This window comes from Theobroma cacao, chromosome 7 (genome assembly GCF_000208745.1).
Source record: "Theobroma cacao cultivar B97-61/B2 chromosome 7, Criollo_cocoa_genome_V2, whole genome shotgun sequence".
Classification (NCBI taxonomy): domain Eukaryota; kingdom Viridiplantae; phylum Streptophyta; class Magnoliopsida; order Malvales; family Malvaceae; genus Theobroma; species Theobroma cacao.
Window position 1 is genome coordinate 6,637,920 of NC_030856.1, and position 19,117 is coordinate 6,657,036.

Genomic DNA, 19,117 nt, shown 5'->3' on the forward strand with positions numbered 1-19,117 from the left:
TATATATATATATATATATATATATATATATATATATATATAATTTTTGTATGTTGGATTTAGAATATGAATTATGCAAAGCATGATTTCTGATTTTGAAATTCGAATATGATTTTGTTTAATGTGTACATATATTACTATCTTTGTAAATACTTAGTTTGAAATGATTATATTTTTAATGTGCATGAGATATGTTTTGAGAAAGTGGATATACTATTTTATGAAATTAGGTAATCTAATGTTTTGTTTGTCTTTTAGTATGGCTATGCTTTGACCCTACCAATGGGGGTTAAATGTTGGCCATGTCGACATATACTATATGATTAGAGATCAATCTCTCAACCACATTAGTGATTACAGAATAGTGATATTTGTGATATCTATTCAGTGCAGCCAATGGTTGCTTCTAACATATGCCGCTAGGGTTAATTGTGGTTTTGATTTTGATCCATGTGTGAAATCCCATTCTTAGATAAAGGGTAGAATTGTAACCTAACTTGGTGAGCTAGTGATTTAACATTTCTAACGTGTTTATAAAAGCATTTTAGCTTGGAAATTCACATTTTATTGAACATATAAATTTACCTTAGAGTTGGAGTCTTTTTGGGGTCAAAAGAATTGATTTTTGGATTTAAAACTGCAATTTGGAGTGTATCTATCGATACATCAACCCAAAAATATTGAAATTTAAAATCTGATGAACGTTTATCGATAAATTATCAAATCTATCAATAGATAGACCCGATTTATTGATAGATGATGTCTAGATTAAAAAATGGGCATTTTAGTATTTTTACCCTCCATTTAAAACCCTTAAACTCTCATACTTTTCCCAAAATGGAAAAAACTAGGTTATCTCTCAAAAACACTACCACGTTATGCTTTCCAATCCATTTTTCATCAAATCAAAGGATTTTGAAGATTTAAAGTGATTTCTAAGCTTGGTTTTCCATCCTAAGTGATTTGGAAGGTAAATAATCAATTTTTAACTGTTTAATCTTAAGCTTAGATTTCTAAAAATTTTAAAAAGTTGATGAAATTCATTTTAATCTTGAAATATAGGTTTTTGAGTTGGTTTTGAGCTTCTCAAGCTCACCAAGGTAAAGTTGCTTTAACTCTATCATATAGTTGATTTAAATCCTTTAGTTAGAGGTTAGATTAGATGCTGGATTTTGGATTAAGCATTGTTAGAAAATTTTGAGGAATGATTTGATGATTATTAGCTTAGAGGAATAAAGTATTATTGTTGGAAACCTTGTGTTAGGTTTTGTGGAGAAGGATTCAACTTTTAAGAGGCCAAAATGTTGGAAAAAAATACTTGGAGGGCAAGGCACGCTTCATTGAGGTGAGTGGATGTGGTGTTTTTAATTATTTTGATAAAATTAAGCATGCCAATCCTTTAGCCTTGCATAAAAATGATTTTAACTACATTTGTGTGGTGAATAAATGTTGTCAAGGATGTTTGTGAAAACTATAGATTAGCTATGTATAGTCTACTATATGGTATTTGAAAATGGGGGACAAGCATTTCAATGTGTTTATACCTTAACATCTCATTTGTGAATGATTGATGCGTGATGGATGGATTTTAAAAAGATGTATGATAAATGTTTTCTCTTTATAAATGCCATGGTACTTGTCGTTAATTATTATGGATGTAGTGATGGTTGTTTGACTAAGGATTATAATTATGTCTATTGATGAATTGTTTGTTTCTTGGATTATTACTCATTGTATATTGAATTGTGTATTGTGGTTGTTGGAGCCTATTGGTATAAGGACCTATAGGTAGAGGTAGGGAACACTAGTCATTGTGCACAATGAGAAGAAGCTTAAGTTGGTTGAGAAATTCCCCGAGGACTCGCTAGATTTGGTAGCTAACGAAGTACTACCTTTTTATGAATAGTTATCAGTCATAGAGTAATGGACTATTCGGTTCTAGTGTGAAGACACTAGGTGGTTTGGTTGTCCTTGGTTAGAGCTCCATTTTGATTGATTGAATGTCTAATGTGGTGATTTAGGCTAAACATTAAGGGATGAATGTCTAATGTGGTGATTTAGACTAAAACATTGTTTAACTCATTCTTGAATTGGTTTATTGTGTTATAACTATTGTAAATTTGTTGCATATATGTTGTGTACTTGTCTATGGTTGATTTATAGACTTAGTAGAGGTCTTAATGATGAGTTCTAGGCTAAATTTTTACCCTTTGTAGCAAATCTATTGATACTTGTTCTTGAAGTATTGATAGATTCAATACAGAACCTTTAAATTTGCAATCTGTCTTCTATGTATCTATAGATTCGAGGAATCTATCGACACATGGGTCCCATGTATCAATAGATCAGGCTTATTTATGAGACTAAACATTTTCAAAAGCTTTTCTAATGAAGAAATGATTTCATTTTCGAAGATAAGCCTTGAAAATACCCAAATTATGTTTCAAACATTCTTGAAAAATAATGTTTTAATCAAACTTTTGATTGACTTCTAAATTTTTCAAATATTTTTCTAAAACGGTTTATGAATTGTTTTACAACCATGTTTTATAAAAGGAACTATCCATCCTTGAACCAGTTGAAAGACATCATCTTGGAGTGAGTAAAAAGCATATGTTTCTTGAGGACGTTTGAAAGATAACGAATGCAAAGGTTATGAAATTGGTTTGGTTAACGACTAGTTATTGTTGACATGCTCGGTAAGTAGAGATGATAAGTGAGGATGCTTGGTAAGCGAGACTTGGTTTATAATTCTTGAAAAGGCGAGTTTAACAAATACTGATTTTTATCTATTTGCATGATTCTAAAACTGTACTTTCTAAATACTCTTCCACATTTGCTTGTTCCCCTTCCTCATATCTACTCACGAAGTCTTTGTGACTCACACGTTATTACCTATTATTTTTTACAGATTAGTAGATTACTTGGCACGCTTTCCACTTAGGATGGGCTACCTTTTGTGGTTGATCTGGTAAGTGATCGTCATGGCATCCAGTAGGTGTTAGCCTTTTTATTGTGTCGTACTTCGCTGGTCAAGTCTGTCTCTATATTTCAAACGATTATAAACTTGACTTATTTATGTCATGTAATAATCAATACTCTGTGATAATTATACTCTGAATGTTTTGCCATGAGATGGCTTATGGGTGGTATCCACCACGAGATGGTTGATGCCTAGATTTATATTTATTTGCATTTGCATTGTTGAGCATGTGAGCGTGCAGGATGATTAGCATATTTTCTTATACACATAATTAATCTTGTTTATGTTGGTGTACTTGTGAGTACATGATTTAATCACTATTTAGGCTTGCCTGGGTTAAGAGGGTAATTTCCTTCGATACCTTTGCGCCGATCGTGAACCTTGAATTGGGTCATGACATCATTCTATTGGGGTTAATTGTGGTTTCATTATTTACTTATGCCACAAGGGTTAAGTGTGATGGTAGCATGTTATAGTTGTTGGTATATGCCCTTGAGCCAATTGGATTGGTCAAGAAATATATATATATATATATATATATATTGTCATTTAATGCATATTTAATCTCATAATTATATGTGATAGAGGCTTTCCTTCATGTTAGTACAATAATAAGGAGTTATTAAGTATTAATTGGGTGAAGCCCATGGAACATAAAGGCCTTGTAAGAGAATTGTAAAGCTGTTACAATTATGAGATCACTATGCATCAAAGCCATATTCCTAAAATTGTTCATAGTCATTGTATTGTCAAGACAGGGCATTGACAATGTTCAAAGACTGGTACATGTTAAGCCTCCTTACTTGAGAAGTAAGCAATTGATCTCATAGATTAAAGCATATGAGATACTTGAGGATAACGTGTAGGTGATTGTTAAAAAACAAGTTCACTGAACATGACCCGTTATGAGAACTCCATTTGGTATTTCACTCAAGTGTCTATGAAAAATGTTCTCATGTGATAGTCGTGCAACTAGTCCTTAGACTTGAAACACCAGGTCATCTTGTATGGGGAAGGACATACTTTGATTTCACCCTTACGGGTTTGGAAGTAACTAGATGCCTAAACATGGTGCTTTTGGGTATGCCATGAAGCATGCGAAGGTGAATGAGTGGTCAAGAGAGAATTCATCACCCCAAGTGATATGAGGGGATGTATCTCACTTGTTCTCAATTCTTGATTAACTTGTATAAAGTCTTTGGCCAAAGTATGATGAATTTGAGGAAAGTTAGTTTTCTAATTTCATAAGGTTAGTCATAACTTATGGAAACTAATATGGAATGTTATAAGTAGACATTGAGCCATGCTTAATTACATATCCGGGATAGTTGATGAAAGGACCGTATTGCACTGAGGGGCTTATCACTGAAGGGCTTTGTCAAATTCTTTAATTGACTCTTTAACATTTGGATGATTATGATGTATTGCTAGATACCGCTCATGATTTATAAATATAAATTAATTATCAAATTGATATTTGAGTATAATTTATATTTATTGCCAACATGTTAGAAGCCTAATGGGTCACACATATTAAGTGACATGATTGAGATTAAATAAGGATAATTAATTAAGTTGGACTTAATTGAAAGAGATCCAAATAAAGTGAAAAATTAATTAAGTTTTCAGAGACTTAATTAAATTAAAATACAACTGTTGTATTTAGGGTTACAAATTAGTTTGGCTACATAAATATATTATATTAGCAAACTAGAACTAGAAGCCTCCAAACCACTTTTCGGCTGTTTCATAAAATAAGAAAAGAAAAAATAGTTTTCTTTGTCTAAAAAAAAAAAAGATTCAGCAAGAATTTTGGTCCTTTTGTTTTAGAAACAATACTTGCTAGCACAAGTAAAAATCCTACCTTTGAGAAGGTCTTATTCAATCACTATGTGGATTACTGCTAGAGGCCAAATACTTGGGTGGCTAAAGATTTGACAAATCTTAAAGGTGAAGAAGCAAAGATTTGGATTTAATTGGCTCTTGATTACGATATCTAGAGCAAGGTATGTAACTCTTAAACTTATGAGTGTTCATTATTAATTTAAAAGTTATATGAAAAACACAAATATTGATCCTGTAGGATTTGACCGTTTCTCTGATCAAATATTATTTTATTTTTCTGCTGCGTTACTATTTTAATTATTGATTATTTTCATGTTTGAGCATGAGGTCGAATCTCAGCAATAGTAGATCAATAAAATCTGAAATTGGTATGAAATTATGTTTGGTTCTAATATTTGAAAGTTTCAAATTTTTGTTAACTCTGTTAGCTGAAGTGAAATTATATTGACTTCTATAATTTGAAAACAAAATTTTGAAATATATGTTTTTGAATGAGATTACTCAAAATTCTATTTTGATACCTATATGTGTATTAGTATTTTTGGCCTAAATGTTTTGAACATGCTTAATTCGGTTGAAAGGATGTCAGTTACTTGCTTTGTGGTTGTACTCATTCCATTAATTCTTAGCATTTTATAGATTTCAATATCTTTGCATGTTTGGGAGTTAGACTTGCTTGGCGAGAGTTTTGATTAGTAAGATTGACATATGCCCTTGGATAATTAGACTTGCATGTTGCCTTCCATTCAAGCACAATTTTGGTGAAACTTTGAGAGTAACAATGAGGAGGGATGTAGTTTACAGGAATTGGGGGTCTTCCATAAGTGAAACCAAAATCATGCTGAAGAACAAGGTGAACATGGTTTAGTATTTGGTCGTTTGATGGGTTTGGTTACTTCAAAGTAGAGAGTCGGTGAGTTGTCATTGGAGGGTATTGTGCTGGTCAGTTGAGAGATGAGATTTGATCTAAGGAGATCCTTTCTTTTGTGGAGATTCGCCATGGAGAATAGAGGTTGGTACGTAGAGGAACAGCAAGAGAAAGAAGCGGAGAGTGAATAGAAAGGAAGCCATCAGTGGTGGCTTGGTTGCTACTTAATTTGCCGGTTTAATGTGTGTTAGGGAAAGATTGTTGGAGTGATATCAATGCTGCAAAACTGTGTTAAAAATCAAGCTTGAGGAAGCCCGACTGGCAATGACTTTTGACACCTTACTAGAAACATGAAATCAAATCTTTTCCTTTAGAACTTGAAATTGAACATAGCTATCTCAGCATTTTAGTTTTACTTCTAAAAGAAATAAGTATTAAAGAAACTGCAAAGCTTAAGTAGGTCAACATATATTGCCTTGTAAGTTAAGTAGTAGTGAAAACAGTGATGGAACTAATACATACATGAGGTGCTTGTAATGAGTTTCCCTTCACTTGCCTTTAGTAATTTAGGAAAGCAAATCGAAAAGGAGAAAACAGCCTCCCTTACTAAATTTAGAAATCTCTGACCAAAGAAAACATGAATTTCGAAAACCAAAACATCAGAATCTAATTAAGTACCACCATTAGGTGGAGAGGTAACTTTAAAGTGAACTTGTTAGATCACTAGTATTTATCTTTTGCACTGATTATAAAGTAAATGTGAGTATGCATTGAATGAACTAGAATTTGTAGAAAAATTAATCCAAAGAGCTAAACAAAACAAAAAACCAATTGCTGATCTGCAACTTTCAATAATGAAATCTAGAATTTCCTCTTTGGACCTCAAACATTTCCCAGTATAGACCTCAACAACTAGAAGAAATAAAGTTTGGAAACAAAAACAATATTCTCTTCAATATTACTAAAAGGACAAAATGAATCCAAGCAGCAATGTGTTACATGCTTACAAAGAATAGCTGAAGCTTACATTTTAGCAGATCCTACAGAAGTAAAGAACCCCAACCTCTTGATAATTAGGTCACTATGGGAAAAAAAAAAAGAATACATAGAGTTAAAATCTTTATTGGCAACTATTTATCAAACTTTGAAGAGTTGCTGATATTTATATGGAACAGCTGACTTTAGAGTACTGGTTGTATTGGCTTATTTCTTCTTCCTCTAGTTTTGTGGATTTGCCTTCTGACTTTATGGTTTGGGGCTCTCTGGATTATCTTCACTAGCCAAGCTGGTTTTCCTGTTGTGAATACAATGTATCCCATGCTCAATCCCAACACAAGTCCACATCCATATCCCATCATTGCAAATTTCCAAGTAAGTGCTCTTCCATTATCATCATCTTCATCAAATATTGATGGAGGAGGTTCTGTTCCCTCACTTTCGCCACATACCTTTGACAACGGAAACCCACATAACTGTAAGTTACCAGTGTAGGAATCATTTGTGAAAGTATCAAACTGATTTCCTCTAGGAACAGGTCCCACGAGATTGTTGTGAGAAACATTTAACAAGGCAAGAAATATCAGATTCGTTAATTGCATAGGGATCCTTCCTTCAATCTTATTTGATGAGAGATCTAATGATTCGAGTGCTAACAAATTCCCCAATGATGATGGGATTTGATCTGTTAGGCTGTTATGAGAGAAGTTGGGCACCACAAGATCTTTCAGTTCTCCCACTACTTTTGGAACCTGTCCTTCGAATTGATTGCTTGAAAAGTCAATCATTGTGAAAATTTCTAATATTTTGTCAAAATTTATCTCCTATCCTTGGATTGTTAAAATAATAGAATCAAAATAAGGTAACTCTTCAATATAAGTTGGACCGGTTGGCTCTTCATGCATATCCTTCATAGCCTTCAAATTTTGAAAGAATTTAGTTGGCAAGTGGCCATTGAACTCATTTCGAGAGAGATCAATGATTCGCAAACTAGTAATGAAAGATGTGCCCCTCAAATTTTGCACTGGGCCATGAAATTTATTAGAACGCAGGACAAGGATTTGCAGCCTTGAAAGTACACCTAACCAATGAGGAAAGGAGTCATTCAAGTTGTTGCCCAAATCTAGAACTTCCAATTCACTGCAATCCACCAAAGATCGTGGCATGGGTCCTTCTAGTTGGTTGTTGTTGAGGTTAAGACTTCTCAACAAACTACCTTCATCAGTACACATTCTTGGGATTTTGCCATCGAAGTTATTCATTCGTAAATCCAGAACAGAGAGGGAGTGGTAATTTCCAAGACATCTTGGAATGATTCCACTCAAGTTGTTCTTTGACAAGTCGAGGACTAGAGGGGAAGTTATATTGCAAAACCCTGAAGGGATTTCGCCAGTCAGTTCATTTTCTGAAATCAAGAGATGATTTATTGACTGTGGTGGAGTTGGAAGTGGTCCTTGAAGCGAATTTGAACGAAGGTCAATTGTCTGAAGATTCTTCCCAGGAAATTGCTCTACATTTGTCAACAAATTGAAAGAAAGGTCCAAATAGATCAAACTCTCCCACCCTTCGGCTTCCCATTTGGAAATGGAACCCTGAATTTTGTTATTAGAAAGATCTAAATGGGACAAAGTCTCGGATGCTCTCAAGAAACTTGGGAATTGGTGTATGTTGCAAGGAGAGAAACACAAAATATTCAGCTTGGGGAAGGTGGAATTCACATCATTGCTACAGCTACTTAATGATAATAAACTGTTATTTGAAAGATCAAGCCTCCATAAATTTCTAAGCTTTGAGAGCATGCATGACTCAATGCTGCCACTCAAATTATTTGATGAAAGATCAAGAAAAGCAAGGTTCACTGGTAGACTAAACAACCAACCTGGTACTCTGCCATTAAGCAAGTTTGCAGATAAAAAGAGGCTTTGAAGATTTGAGAGTCCACTTATGTTGTATGGAAGGGGACCCCCTAAATGATTATTGTTCAAAGCCATGTCAGTAACTGCAGTGAGGTTAAATACTGATGAGGGCAATAACCCATGGAAATTGTTAGAAGAAAAATCCAACTTATTTAGTTTCTTAAAGTTCCCAAAAACATCTGGAATTTGACCTTCAAAATTGTTAGATTTTAAATCTAAGAAAGTGATTTTGGTGAGGTTTCCAAGAGATGAAGGGATTGACCCTGTGAAATGACAAAAAGAAAGGTCAAGTTCTTCCAAGTTTTCAAGATTTCCAATTGAGTCTGGTAACTCATCTGAGAAACTTGTTCTTGAAAGGTGCAAAAATCTAAGGGGAGTACTCCAATTTGATTTAGGGAGATAGCCACTGAGATTATCATTTCTGGTTAAAATGATGTTTTCTAGATATGGAAAGCTGAAAATTTCACTTGGAAATTTCCCTTGCAGTTGACAGCCATAGAGGCTCAAACGCTTTAAGGAGGAAGTCAAGTTCCGAAAGGAATTTGGTCTAACCAAAGACATATCCACATGGTCAAGGAAAAGATTTTCTAACTTTGTTAGGTTAAGCACAAGCATGTTAAAATGATGGTTATCGAGCATTAATTGAGGAGATGACAGATCAAGTGAAACCAGTTCTGACAAAGGAGAGATTTGCCCTGTAACCATACCGTGGACCCCTGTATAGGAAAGATTGAGATGGCTTAGACTCCTTAACTTATTAAACTCAGAAGGAATTTGAAAACCAGAAAATTGGAGGTGAGCAAGGTTAAGCCACTGGAGATCCTGAAGGAGGAAGAGGCTGCTGTTGGATGGAAGACTGCCTCGAAGTGGACTACAACTGAGATCAAGGCCAATCACGCGACCCGTCATGCTGTGGCATGTGACACCTTCCCAGGAGCAACAGTCTGTATTTTGGTTCCAGAATTCTGTCTTGGGATCAGAATCTCTGCATATTTCAGAGCCAATGGGAAAAGACGGGATGTTAATTTCTTTAAAAGAAGACAGGCTGTTCTTGAACCGGATCAAAGCAGAACTATGTTGAGGAAGGCATAATTGTGGAGGAGGAGGAGATGATAGAAGGGATATCGATGAAGAATTAACTTGAAAGAGTAAGAAGGCAAAAGGGAAGCAGAGCATTTGATAAAGCCGCACTGGGCAACAACCCATCTTTCTTTATGAACTGAAAGAAGTGAAGAATTGGATTGTATGAGAAATTATGAAGACTGAAGAGAGACGGGTTCTGGTCTTTATACAAGTTGCGCTTGGAAACTATGCTCCAAGCAAGCTATTATATCTACTCCATTTGTCAATTATACAATGATCGCCCATTTGGGCAACTTTCCTGTATCTTTTCTAGTGGAAGGGACTTAAATTCGAAAGAACTTATTAGGGAGACTTTATTTCTATCACGTTAATCTTTAATTCCTGTGTCACATTTTATTTTATTGGATTTATAACTAAGACGCAGGAATGCCTATAATGAACATTAAAATATAATAAATGAATCTTATCCCAGATTCTTTTCATATTGGATACAAAGGGGGTTGTCTTTAGCAAAAAGAAAGTAAACCTTTGACTTTAATATGATCAAATGTTTCCACATAAAGAAAAGTTATTAAATCAACGTCTCAATGGTGACAGAAGCACTAGAACAAGGTGTAAAATAGTAGTTTGTGCATAAAGGCAAATCAGAGAAGGTTTTGGTGCAAGGCTGCAGATATAGAATACTTGCCGGTTTTGACTAAGAACATTGTTGATCACAAGATTATTAGGCTTAGTTTTTGTTGATAACATTTAGTTTCCGGAGTAACATTATGCACGTGAAAACAAAGATTTGTACAATGAGTAATCTTGAGGCTTTATCAGAGTAGTACAGGCTTCAAACTTTTATTTAGGAACTAATTAAGTGAGGTGGTATGGCCGGCTCTAAGGGCTATGATTAATGGTGGCTAGAAACTTAAAACTTTGTTAAAACTTAAAACCAATGCTGAAAACTTTGTTAAAACTTGAACACATAGCTATTTCAGCATTTCAATTTTACCTTGAAAACAAATAATTAAATAAAAAATAAAAACTGGTTAGCATATGCAGGCCAAAAAATTGGCTTGCAAGCTAATAGTAGTGTAAGAAAAGAATGATGAAAATCCAAAACTAATGTGCATCGAATTAATTTCTTTCCTCGATTTTCTTTTGATGATTTGAAAAATAAACTTAAAAGGAAAAATGTAGCTTCCTTAATCAATTTCGGTAACCTGAGCAGACAAAACATGAATTTCCTTATTATCTTTCTTATATATCTGAAGTTTCTGTAACAGAAACTAAAGTTTACTTTAACATAGAATTGTGAAGATAAATAGTGACCAAGTTATTATGAGTATATCATCTTACTGTGCTCTATTCCAATTCTTGTGTAATTACTTGATATTTTGGAGAACTTTGAGAGAACTTAAATCAGAATCAACCATCACTTGCTCAATCAAATCATCACCTTAATTTCTCGCTATTCAAACCCCAATTTCATGACCCTCCGTCGCCTACCTGCATTATATGTAATGTGCTGTGAGCAGGCCTAAGGCCCAAAGACATAAGGAGTCCTATCAAAAGGTTCTTACGTGATTTTAAGAACAGATATTCCATCTGTCCCAAAAAGGACAGGCTATACATTCCCAAAAAATTGTCAGCTGTCAGGGAAGGATACCAACCGTAATACTATCTGCCCTTTCTCTCTCATATCCTCTCCCTCTCTATTCTTTCCTTCTCTTCCTTCTTTGATGAGTTCTCACTCACTTATAAAGCATTAGAAAAGGTATCACAAGAAAACCTCTGATGTCCCATTTTTTTTGTAGGCCCAGACACTTCATCTCAGCCCAGATCATCCCAGTCCATGTCCAATAACATAATGCACTTACAAAGACAAATCAAAAGTAATCTCTAATATTTATTTATTCATATTGATTGTTTCAAGACTATGCATCACCAATATTACAAGGATAATCATATTAAAATATTATAATTGATTAACAATGTAACAACTAGAACCTAATTGTGTCCTTAGTTTAGAATTCACTGAAAACTTGAGCTATTACAAGTTAATGAAATACATAATTTTCAAAAAAAAAAACCTAATTTTTGGGCACCTCTAAAAGTTATATTTGTACAGGTTTCTAACCTTTATTTTTCATTTTTCCTATAAGAAATATAAGCAATATAAACTAAATCTTATACCTCCATATAAATGTTTTTTACGAGATTATATTTACAAATAAAAAATTATAATTACATCAAATAACTTTTAATATATATTATAATATAAAATAAATTTATAAATAAACCAAAAGTTATCCATCCAATAAAATAGATCTATATAATATAGTAAAAAAAAATTATTTAGGCTGAGTTTTCATAGCATAACAAAAAACTAAATAAAGTTAGGAAAATTCAATAAATTAAAGACAACATCCTAAAGCAACCATCATACAAAGAAAAGGAAATCAAGACAGACACTTGCCTCCAAAATTAAAAAAACAAAAAAGGAAACAACCAATTACTAGGTAAAATAAAAGCACCTTGACACTGATACGTTGAACCTGCACTCAAACTTTTTTTCTCGATTTGGGATTAAAAGGAGTCCAATTGAAATGTCATCAATACGATGGTATTTTCATCAAGCCCGCCTTTTAGAATCCTTCAAAAACTTGATTTTGATCTTCTTTAATTGAGCAACAACATTTTTCATGTCAATCCTCTCTTCTGGCAACTCTTCTGAACATTCTAACGCCAATTGCAAAATAGACAATGCACAATCTTTTATTGCAAAATGTTCTTGCTCGTTGGTACTGCTTAGCAAATTGGCATCTACAACTTGAGTTAATGTAGATGGTAATGACTTAGTCACCCAATGTTTTAAGCTCATTTCTCCAACAAACATTTCACCTGTGGGTTTTTTTCTTATTAAGGTTTCAATTAGAAGAATACCAAAACTATACACATCACCTTTTATGGAAACAACTCCTTGTGTTCCGTATTCTACATGTAAGTGATGAAAACGACAGTTAAAGTATGAAATGATTTTACACGAATTATCATAATGGATAAAAAAAAATCTAAAGTTTAAGTATTACCTGGTGCCATATACCCAATTGTTGCTAGTGTTATGGTTTGTACCGTTGAATCTTCTTCAGCTAACAGCTTTGCAATGCCAAAATCACCCAAATGTGCAACCATATCTTCATCTAACAGAACATTGTTGGGTTTTAAATCACAATGGGCCACAGGAATTATTTGACCATGATGGAGGTATTCTAATGTGGAGGCCACATCAATCATAATGTTCAACCTATGCAAGATATCAAGAAAGTAGTTATGAGAATACAACCACTTCTCAAGGCTTCCGTTAGGCATGAACTCAAGTACCAAGGCTTTAAAATCAACATTGCAGCAACTACTGATGATTTTGACTAGATTCCGGTGGCGAATGTTGCGCAAGACTTCACACTCAATGTCAAAGCTCTTAAATGATCCTTTTACCTCCAAATTAAAGACTTTTATGGCAATGTTCAATCCATTTGAAAGAGCACCTTGGTATACTGAGCCAAAACTCCCCACACCAAGTAGTTTGCTTTCACAAAAACCATTTGTGGCTTGATGAAGCTCTTGGTATGAAATTCTTCTCCACTTTGCTAAACCAATGGAATTTTCTCGATCAATTTGTTGCTTTGAATGCTTTCTTCCACTTTGGAAGAGAAAGACAATTAAGGCTAGAATTAATAGCGTTGAGCTAACTAGTAATAGAATAAATTCTATAAGCTTAGTAGCTTTCCTTGAATGTTGAGCAGAATTACTTGTGCATGGTGGGAGTTGCAGTCGAGACGCACCACATAGTGCTTCGTTCCCCACAAATGATTGAATTGAGCAGTTGGCAAAGGGTCCTTCATTAGGAATTTCTCCGTGCAATCTATTGAATGAGACATTCAAATACTTGAGATACAAGAGTTTTTGCAAGGACTTTGGAATAATTCCAGAAAAATTATTCCTTGATAGATCCAAGAATTCCAATCCTATCAGCCCACCAAATAACTCAGGTATAGACCCATACAATTTGTTACGGGATAAAGAAAGATAAGCTAGGTCTTCAAGAGCACTAATGCTACTCGGAATTTCACTTGATAATTGATTGTTGGAAAAATCAATATGAATAACAACTTTCCACTTTCCAATGTCGATTTGGGAGAGCCCCACTAAGAAAATTGGAAGACAAGTCTAGTTCCAAGATAACTATAAGCCTTGTGAAGGTGGAAGGTATCGAGTTTGTAAACTTATTGGAGCCCAAATATAGACCTCTAAGAGAAACGAGATCACCCAAGCATGCTGGTATTGGTCCAACCAATCTGTTCTCTGTGAGATCCAAGAAACCCACACTCTTCAGACGGCATAAGTCAGATGGAATAAATCCTTCTAACTTATTGCCTTCAAGAGAAAGACCTTGTAACTTTTCTAATCTTCCTATTGTGGTGGGAATAGATCCAATCAGTTGATTGTTACCTATGGACAAGGTGATCAAGTTGCTTAGGTTGCTAATCTCTTCCGGAATGTTGCCTCCAATGTTGCAGCCCCTAGAATAGAAATATTGTAGCGCAATAGAAAGATTTCCTATAGAAATAGGAAGTTCAGCATCGATCAATGGATTATAACTAAAATCCAAGACTCTCAAGTCTTTGCAATATGCTACAGATGAGAGAAAGCTCAATTTTGGGGATGAAAGTGTGCTAGCTAAATTATTAGAATGTAGTTTGAGGCATTCTAGATCTCTTAGATTGCCGAGATCAACAGGAATATATCCAGAAAATGAATTCACTGACAAGTCAAGCGTTGTTAGCTTAGAGGCATTGGAGATGGAGGTAGGTATTGTTCCGTTCAACTCATTTATATCAAGTAGAAGCCGTTCAAGCTTTGGAAGCCATAGTCCTGTGCTCCATGGAAGACAACCTGAGAGATGGTTTGAATTGAGGTCAATGAGCGTCACAGTTGAGCTATTAAAGATACCAGGAGGGATATGTCCGGAGATACTGTTCAATCCCAAATTCAAAAGTACCAAATTTGGTAGGTTGCCTATCTCAAGTGGTATTTTACGTGCCATAAAATCACAAGAGTCATTTGGATTTGTTCCAATGATCCAGAAGCAAATAACAAAATTAATCATCAAAGTTTTACACACATTTCTATTTTTATATTTTATATTGTAAATATATATAACAAAGAGTGAAACAGTTGGGATTTGTAAATAATAGTTTTCAAATATTTATAACATTTGCAACTATGCAGAAACTCAACATACATAAGAATAAATGTAACATATTACCTGTCAAGTTATTTTCGCCAAAAGCAAGTTCTTCCAAAAGTGTTAGGTTGCCAATTTGTTGTGGAATGTCACCTGCGTAATGTAATTGATCCATTAATTATTTTTAAATTTAGCAACAAATATAAGGTCCATTTATTTGTCAAATGAAACTATCAAAATTATCAAACAAAGTTTAGAATTTAGATAATACAAAGCAATGCAATCTTTCACTTTGTGAATAATTTATTATTTTCTGTTGTTAAATTTATATAATATAATGAAAATATATTAGAAAAAGTTGGAAAAAAAAAGAACATAGATAAGTAGATAGTATATTTGAATTTTTGATTGAATAATTCATGAACAGAATAGAAATAAAATTCTTGATTATTTAAAAAAGAAATTAAAAAGGTGAAAATGAACGGTAATAATTAATTTAAATAAAAATAATTATTTAAATAAAGAGTGCGACACTATGATCAAAAAGTAGAAAGATATAGAAAAGAAAGATGTGGAAAATTCACATGATATCATAAGCCGAAAAACAGGTAAAACAATTAATTTTCTTTTACCTTTAAGGTTGTTCCGACCAAGATAGAGAATTTTAAGCATAGCCAAATTCCCAATTTCTTTTAGTATAGTTCCCTCCAAATCATTGTAAGATAAGGATAATATTTCCAACTTTTGACATTTGAAAGACATGTTGAGCGGGATGGAACCAATTAGCTGGTTGTCGCTAAGAGCAATCCGTTGCAATGAAGATATGCTGAAGACCGAGGAAGGTATGGAGCCTGAAAGCTGATTGCCGCCCAAATATAAAAATCTCAAGCTAGAAAGATTTCCGATTTCCACAGGGATACGTCCTTGCAGATTGTTGTTATACAAGCTCAATAACTCTAGTTTTGACAAAGAGCACAAAGAAGATGAGATATCTCCCACGAAGTTATTACCGGCCAAACTCAAGTTTTGAAGTTTAGAGAAGAAACCAAACCAAGATGGGATTTCTCCGTTGAAATTGTTGTTTCTCAACAGTAGAGATTTCAACCGGCACAAATTAGCCAACTCGATGGGCAACGAACCATGAAAACTGTTGTTTCCAATGCCAAGGAAAGCAACGAAAGACAGATTTCCCATGTCTGGTGGTATGGTTCCATAGAGATTCATGCCAAATAGATCCAAAGCAATGACTCTGTGGTGTCGAGATCCACAAGTGACACCAACCCAATTGCAAATAGTGGTAGCAGTTGACCAGTTGGTGGCTAGAAGATCACTGTTGACACGGGCTTTCAGTGCAAGAAGAGCCAATCGGTCTGTACTGATGTTGGTTGTTGATTTCATAGAGAATGAAACCCCAAAATTAGGCAGCAACACCACCACCATAAGAGCCAGAATGAACTTAGTGTTTCCCATGAAGTTATGTCGAAGTGGAACTTGTGAAAGGAAAATTTCTGAATTATAAATGGGAAAGATGATGTTTCTTTTCCAATATATAGAAAATGCCAAAATTGTGATGGGACCGATTTCCACACGCTTTCCCCGCCCTTCCACAGTGAGAAAATTTACCGCTTTGGCATATTGGAAAAAATTCTTAAAATGCAACATTATAATTTCTTATTCATTTTTATTGACATGTTTAAAGGCCAAAAAAAAAAAATTTATTTATAAAGTTTATTAGAGCATCAATTTATTTTTTTTTATAGATGTGTTACACGATTACATAAGGAGAAGTAACTCGCTTTCATCCCAAAAATCTCATTCTCCTCTCAAATCATGATTGAAATCTGAAATTTCAAGTTAAAATTTTAAAATTAAATTATCGAGTTATTTGTTCAATTACTAAAATAAACAATTATGATTAAGGAAAATATATGTAGATACGTTATAAAATTTATTCTGACTGCAAAAATGAACATCGAAACAGATATAACCATTAAAATATTAGCTTCACAGAATAGCATATGAAAATGTGAATTATAGACAAATCACTTTCTGTCAAGCTCCATTAATTCTAACGAAGATTTTTTTGGTGGCTATAATTAATTAAATCAATTTCTGTCAAGGCCCATTAATTCTAACAAAGAATTTTTTGGTGGTTATAATTAATTAAGTCTTCTCAAACGCAGACGTGGTTCGAATACTTCAACCCAATCATGCATGACGAACTCATTTGTCATTAAGGTTGAAAATTTCAAGCTACTAGTTTTTCTTGCAATGCGCTTTGCAGGTCCATGTATCTATTTATTATTTACTCCACCGATAAGTCTACATTATCTTTGTTTTTTATTTATTTGAAAATTTAAATTTAACTTTTTAAATAAAAATGTATATATGTTTATTATTGAATCAAATATTAGGGTCTATTTAGTAAAATTTTTTCAGTGTAAAATATTTGACAAGAAAAATTAATATTTTCTATTATTTAAATAAACAGTTGAAAATATTTAAATTTATTTGGACCATCTTGTAAAAAATATTTTCCACATCATTGGTGGAGTTATCTTGTGTTAAATGATAAATAGGAGTTGATGATGTCATTTGGTTTTCACTAATTTGAGATCAAAATTTATAATAAAAATGAAAGTGGGCAAAATCAATAATGATGTTTGCCAAAATATTTAACCACACATCTATAATAAAAGTAAGCTCTAATTTTCAAGCAATTTAATTTCCTTCTCATTGCTTTTTACCATAACACTTCAAAAATATCAATATTCATCAATTGTGTATGACATCCAAAACCTATACTTATAAATTTGTATTCATTAATTTACGATCATCGAAATATTTTTTATTATAATTATTAGTAAGATTTATTCAATTTGTAAATAAAAATTTTATTACATTAAGTGATTTCATTAAAAATATATATATTTAAAATTTTAATAGTATTGAACAATTTAAATATTTATATTTAAAATTAAATTTTTTAAGGTAAATATCCTTAGGGGCATAAGACATTTTATGTTGCCAACAGGTGTTTTTCCCGTTGACCTGTAAAATGTTTTACTTTTGAAATAAATTTTTAATTTTTTAAATAAGTCATGAGAATGTTTTCTAAAAAATATTTTATGTCAAAATAAATAGACCCTTAAATACATTTTTACTTTCTGTTTGAACAACAAACTCTCTACTATCTTTCTTTTTAGTATGGGATTCAATTCCCACTTCCAATTTGAAAAAATTGTGGGAAAAATCACATCTTTCAGTTTCTTTCACAAATGTTAATGTGGTCAAATGTCTAAGATATGGAGTTAACCATAAAAAAAAAAAAAGAAGAAAAGACCCAAGATAAGGGGCAGCCAATTTTCAATTGAGATGGAGGAAATTGAAGACCACTCAATTAGTGCAAGATTCAATGAATGATTATCACTTATAGATGGAGTTTTTGGAAGCAATGCTTTTGGCTAAGCTTCATTTTGTCAACAAAATCCAGATAAGTGCTTCTTTAGGGATCAAATTTTTGAGCAAAGTTTAAACATTTAAGAAAGTGAGTTAATTAAGTGTGGTAAGACAATACAATCTGTTTCTGACATCTTAATTCTTTACATAAAAGAAGCTTTAAAATTAGTTCAATGCTCACTTTTCAATTAGGAAAAACCGGAATAAGATACAGGATCAATACTGTAGAAATATTTGACTCCTTTTTTAATTAAAAGTTAAAAACAATAATTTCTGAGTCGATTATTAGTTGTCATTTTAATGCTGAATTAGAAAACCAATGAAGTTTTCTAACCCAAACAATACTCTATAATGGTACATATGACTTGAAGGCAACATTTTTCCTGTATTTACAACTTGTAACTTAGAAAGATTGTGGTTGACTTAAGACTTATATGATCACAATATTCTACCACCTAGCTCAAAAAGCAAGTTCAAGTTGCACTCTTGTCAATTCCATTATTTTCAATAAGACATTCATAGCTAGAAATCAACCAAATATTGACAAAAGGAGAAAATGTAAACCATTTTACAACAGCAAAAGACTACTGAAGAGACATGAGATGTCTCTTTGACATTTCAACTGATTTATCACAAAGCCACCTGCCACCTTGACTAATGTCTCTTTTGAGAATTAACATGGAAAGATGGTAAGGGTATATGATCTTTGTGTAGCATCCTCCCACTACTCGTGT

General features: G+C 33.2%; 2 protein-coding genes across 2 annotated transcripts; both read right to left on the bottom strand.

Moving 5' to 3' along the window:
* LOC18594187 (receptor-like protein 12) lies at positions 7,517-9,814 on the bottom strand. The gene has a single exon (XM_018124271.1). The coding sequence runs from the start codon at positions 9,812-9,814 to the stop codon at positions 7,517-7,519; it is 2,298 nt and encodes a 765-aa protein (XP_017979760.1).
* On the bottom strand, positions 12,312-16,423 carry LOC18594198 (probable LRR receptor-like serine/threonine-protein kinase At3g47570). The gene is made up of 5 exons (XM_018124272.1): positions 15,509-16,423; positions 15,006-15,077; positions 13,985-14,755; positions 12,769-13,884; positions 12,312-12,673 (listed from the first exon to the last, which is right to left on the bottom strand). The coding sequence occupies exons 1-5, from the start codon at positions 16,392-16,394 to the stop codon at positions 12,312-12,314; spliced, it is 3,207 nt and encodes a 1,068-aa protein (XP_017979761.1). The 5' UTR covers positions 16,395-16,423.

Coding starts and splice junctions, on each gene's coding strand:
- LOC18594187 (XM_018124271.1), bottom strand. CDS start 9,814: ATGGGTTGTTGCCCAGTGCGGCTTTATCAAATGCTCTGCTTCCCTTTT.
- LOC18594198 (XM_018124272.1), bottom strand. CDS start 16,394: ATGGGAAACACTAAGTTCATTCTGGCTCTTATGGTGGTGGTGTTGCTG. Junction 15,078..15,508: donor TTTTCGGCTTATGATATCAT/GTGAATTTTCCA, acceptor TACATTACGCAG/GTGACATTCCACAACAAATT. Junction 14,756..15,005: donor TGGCGAAAATAACTTGACAG/GTAATATGTTAC, acceptor CACTTGAGATAG/GCAACCTACCAAATTTGGTA.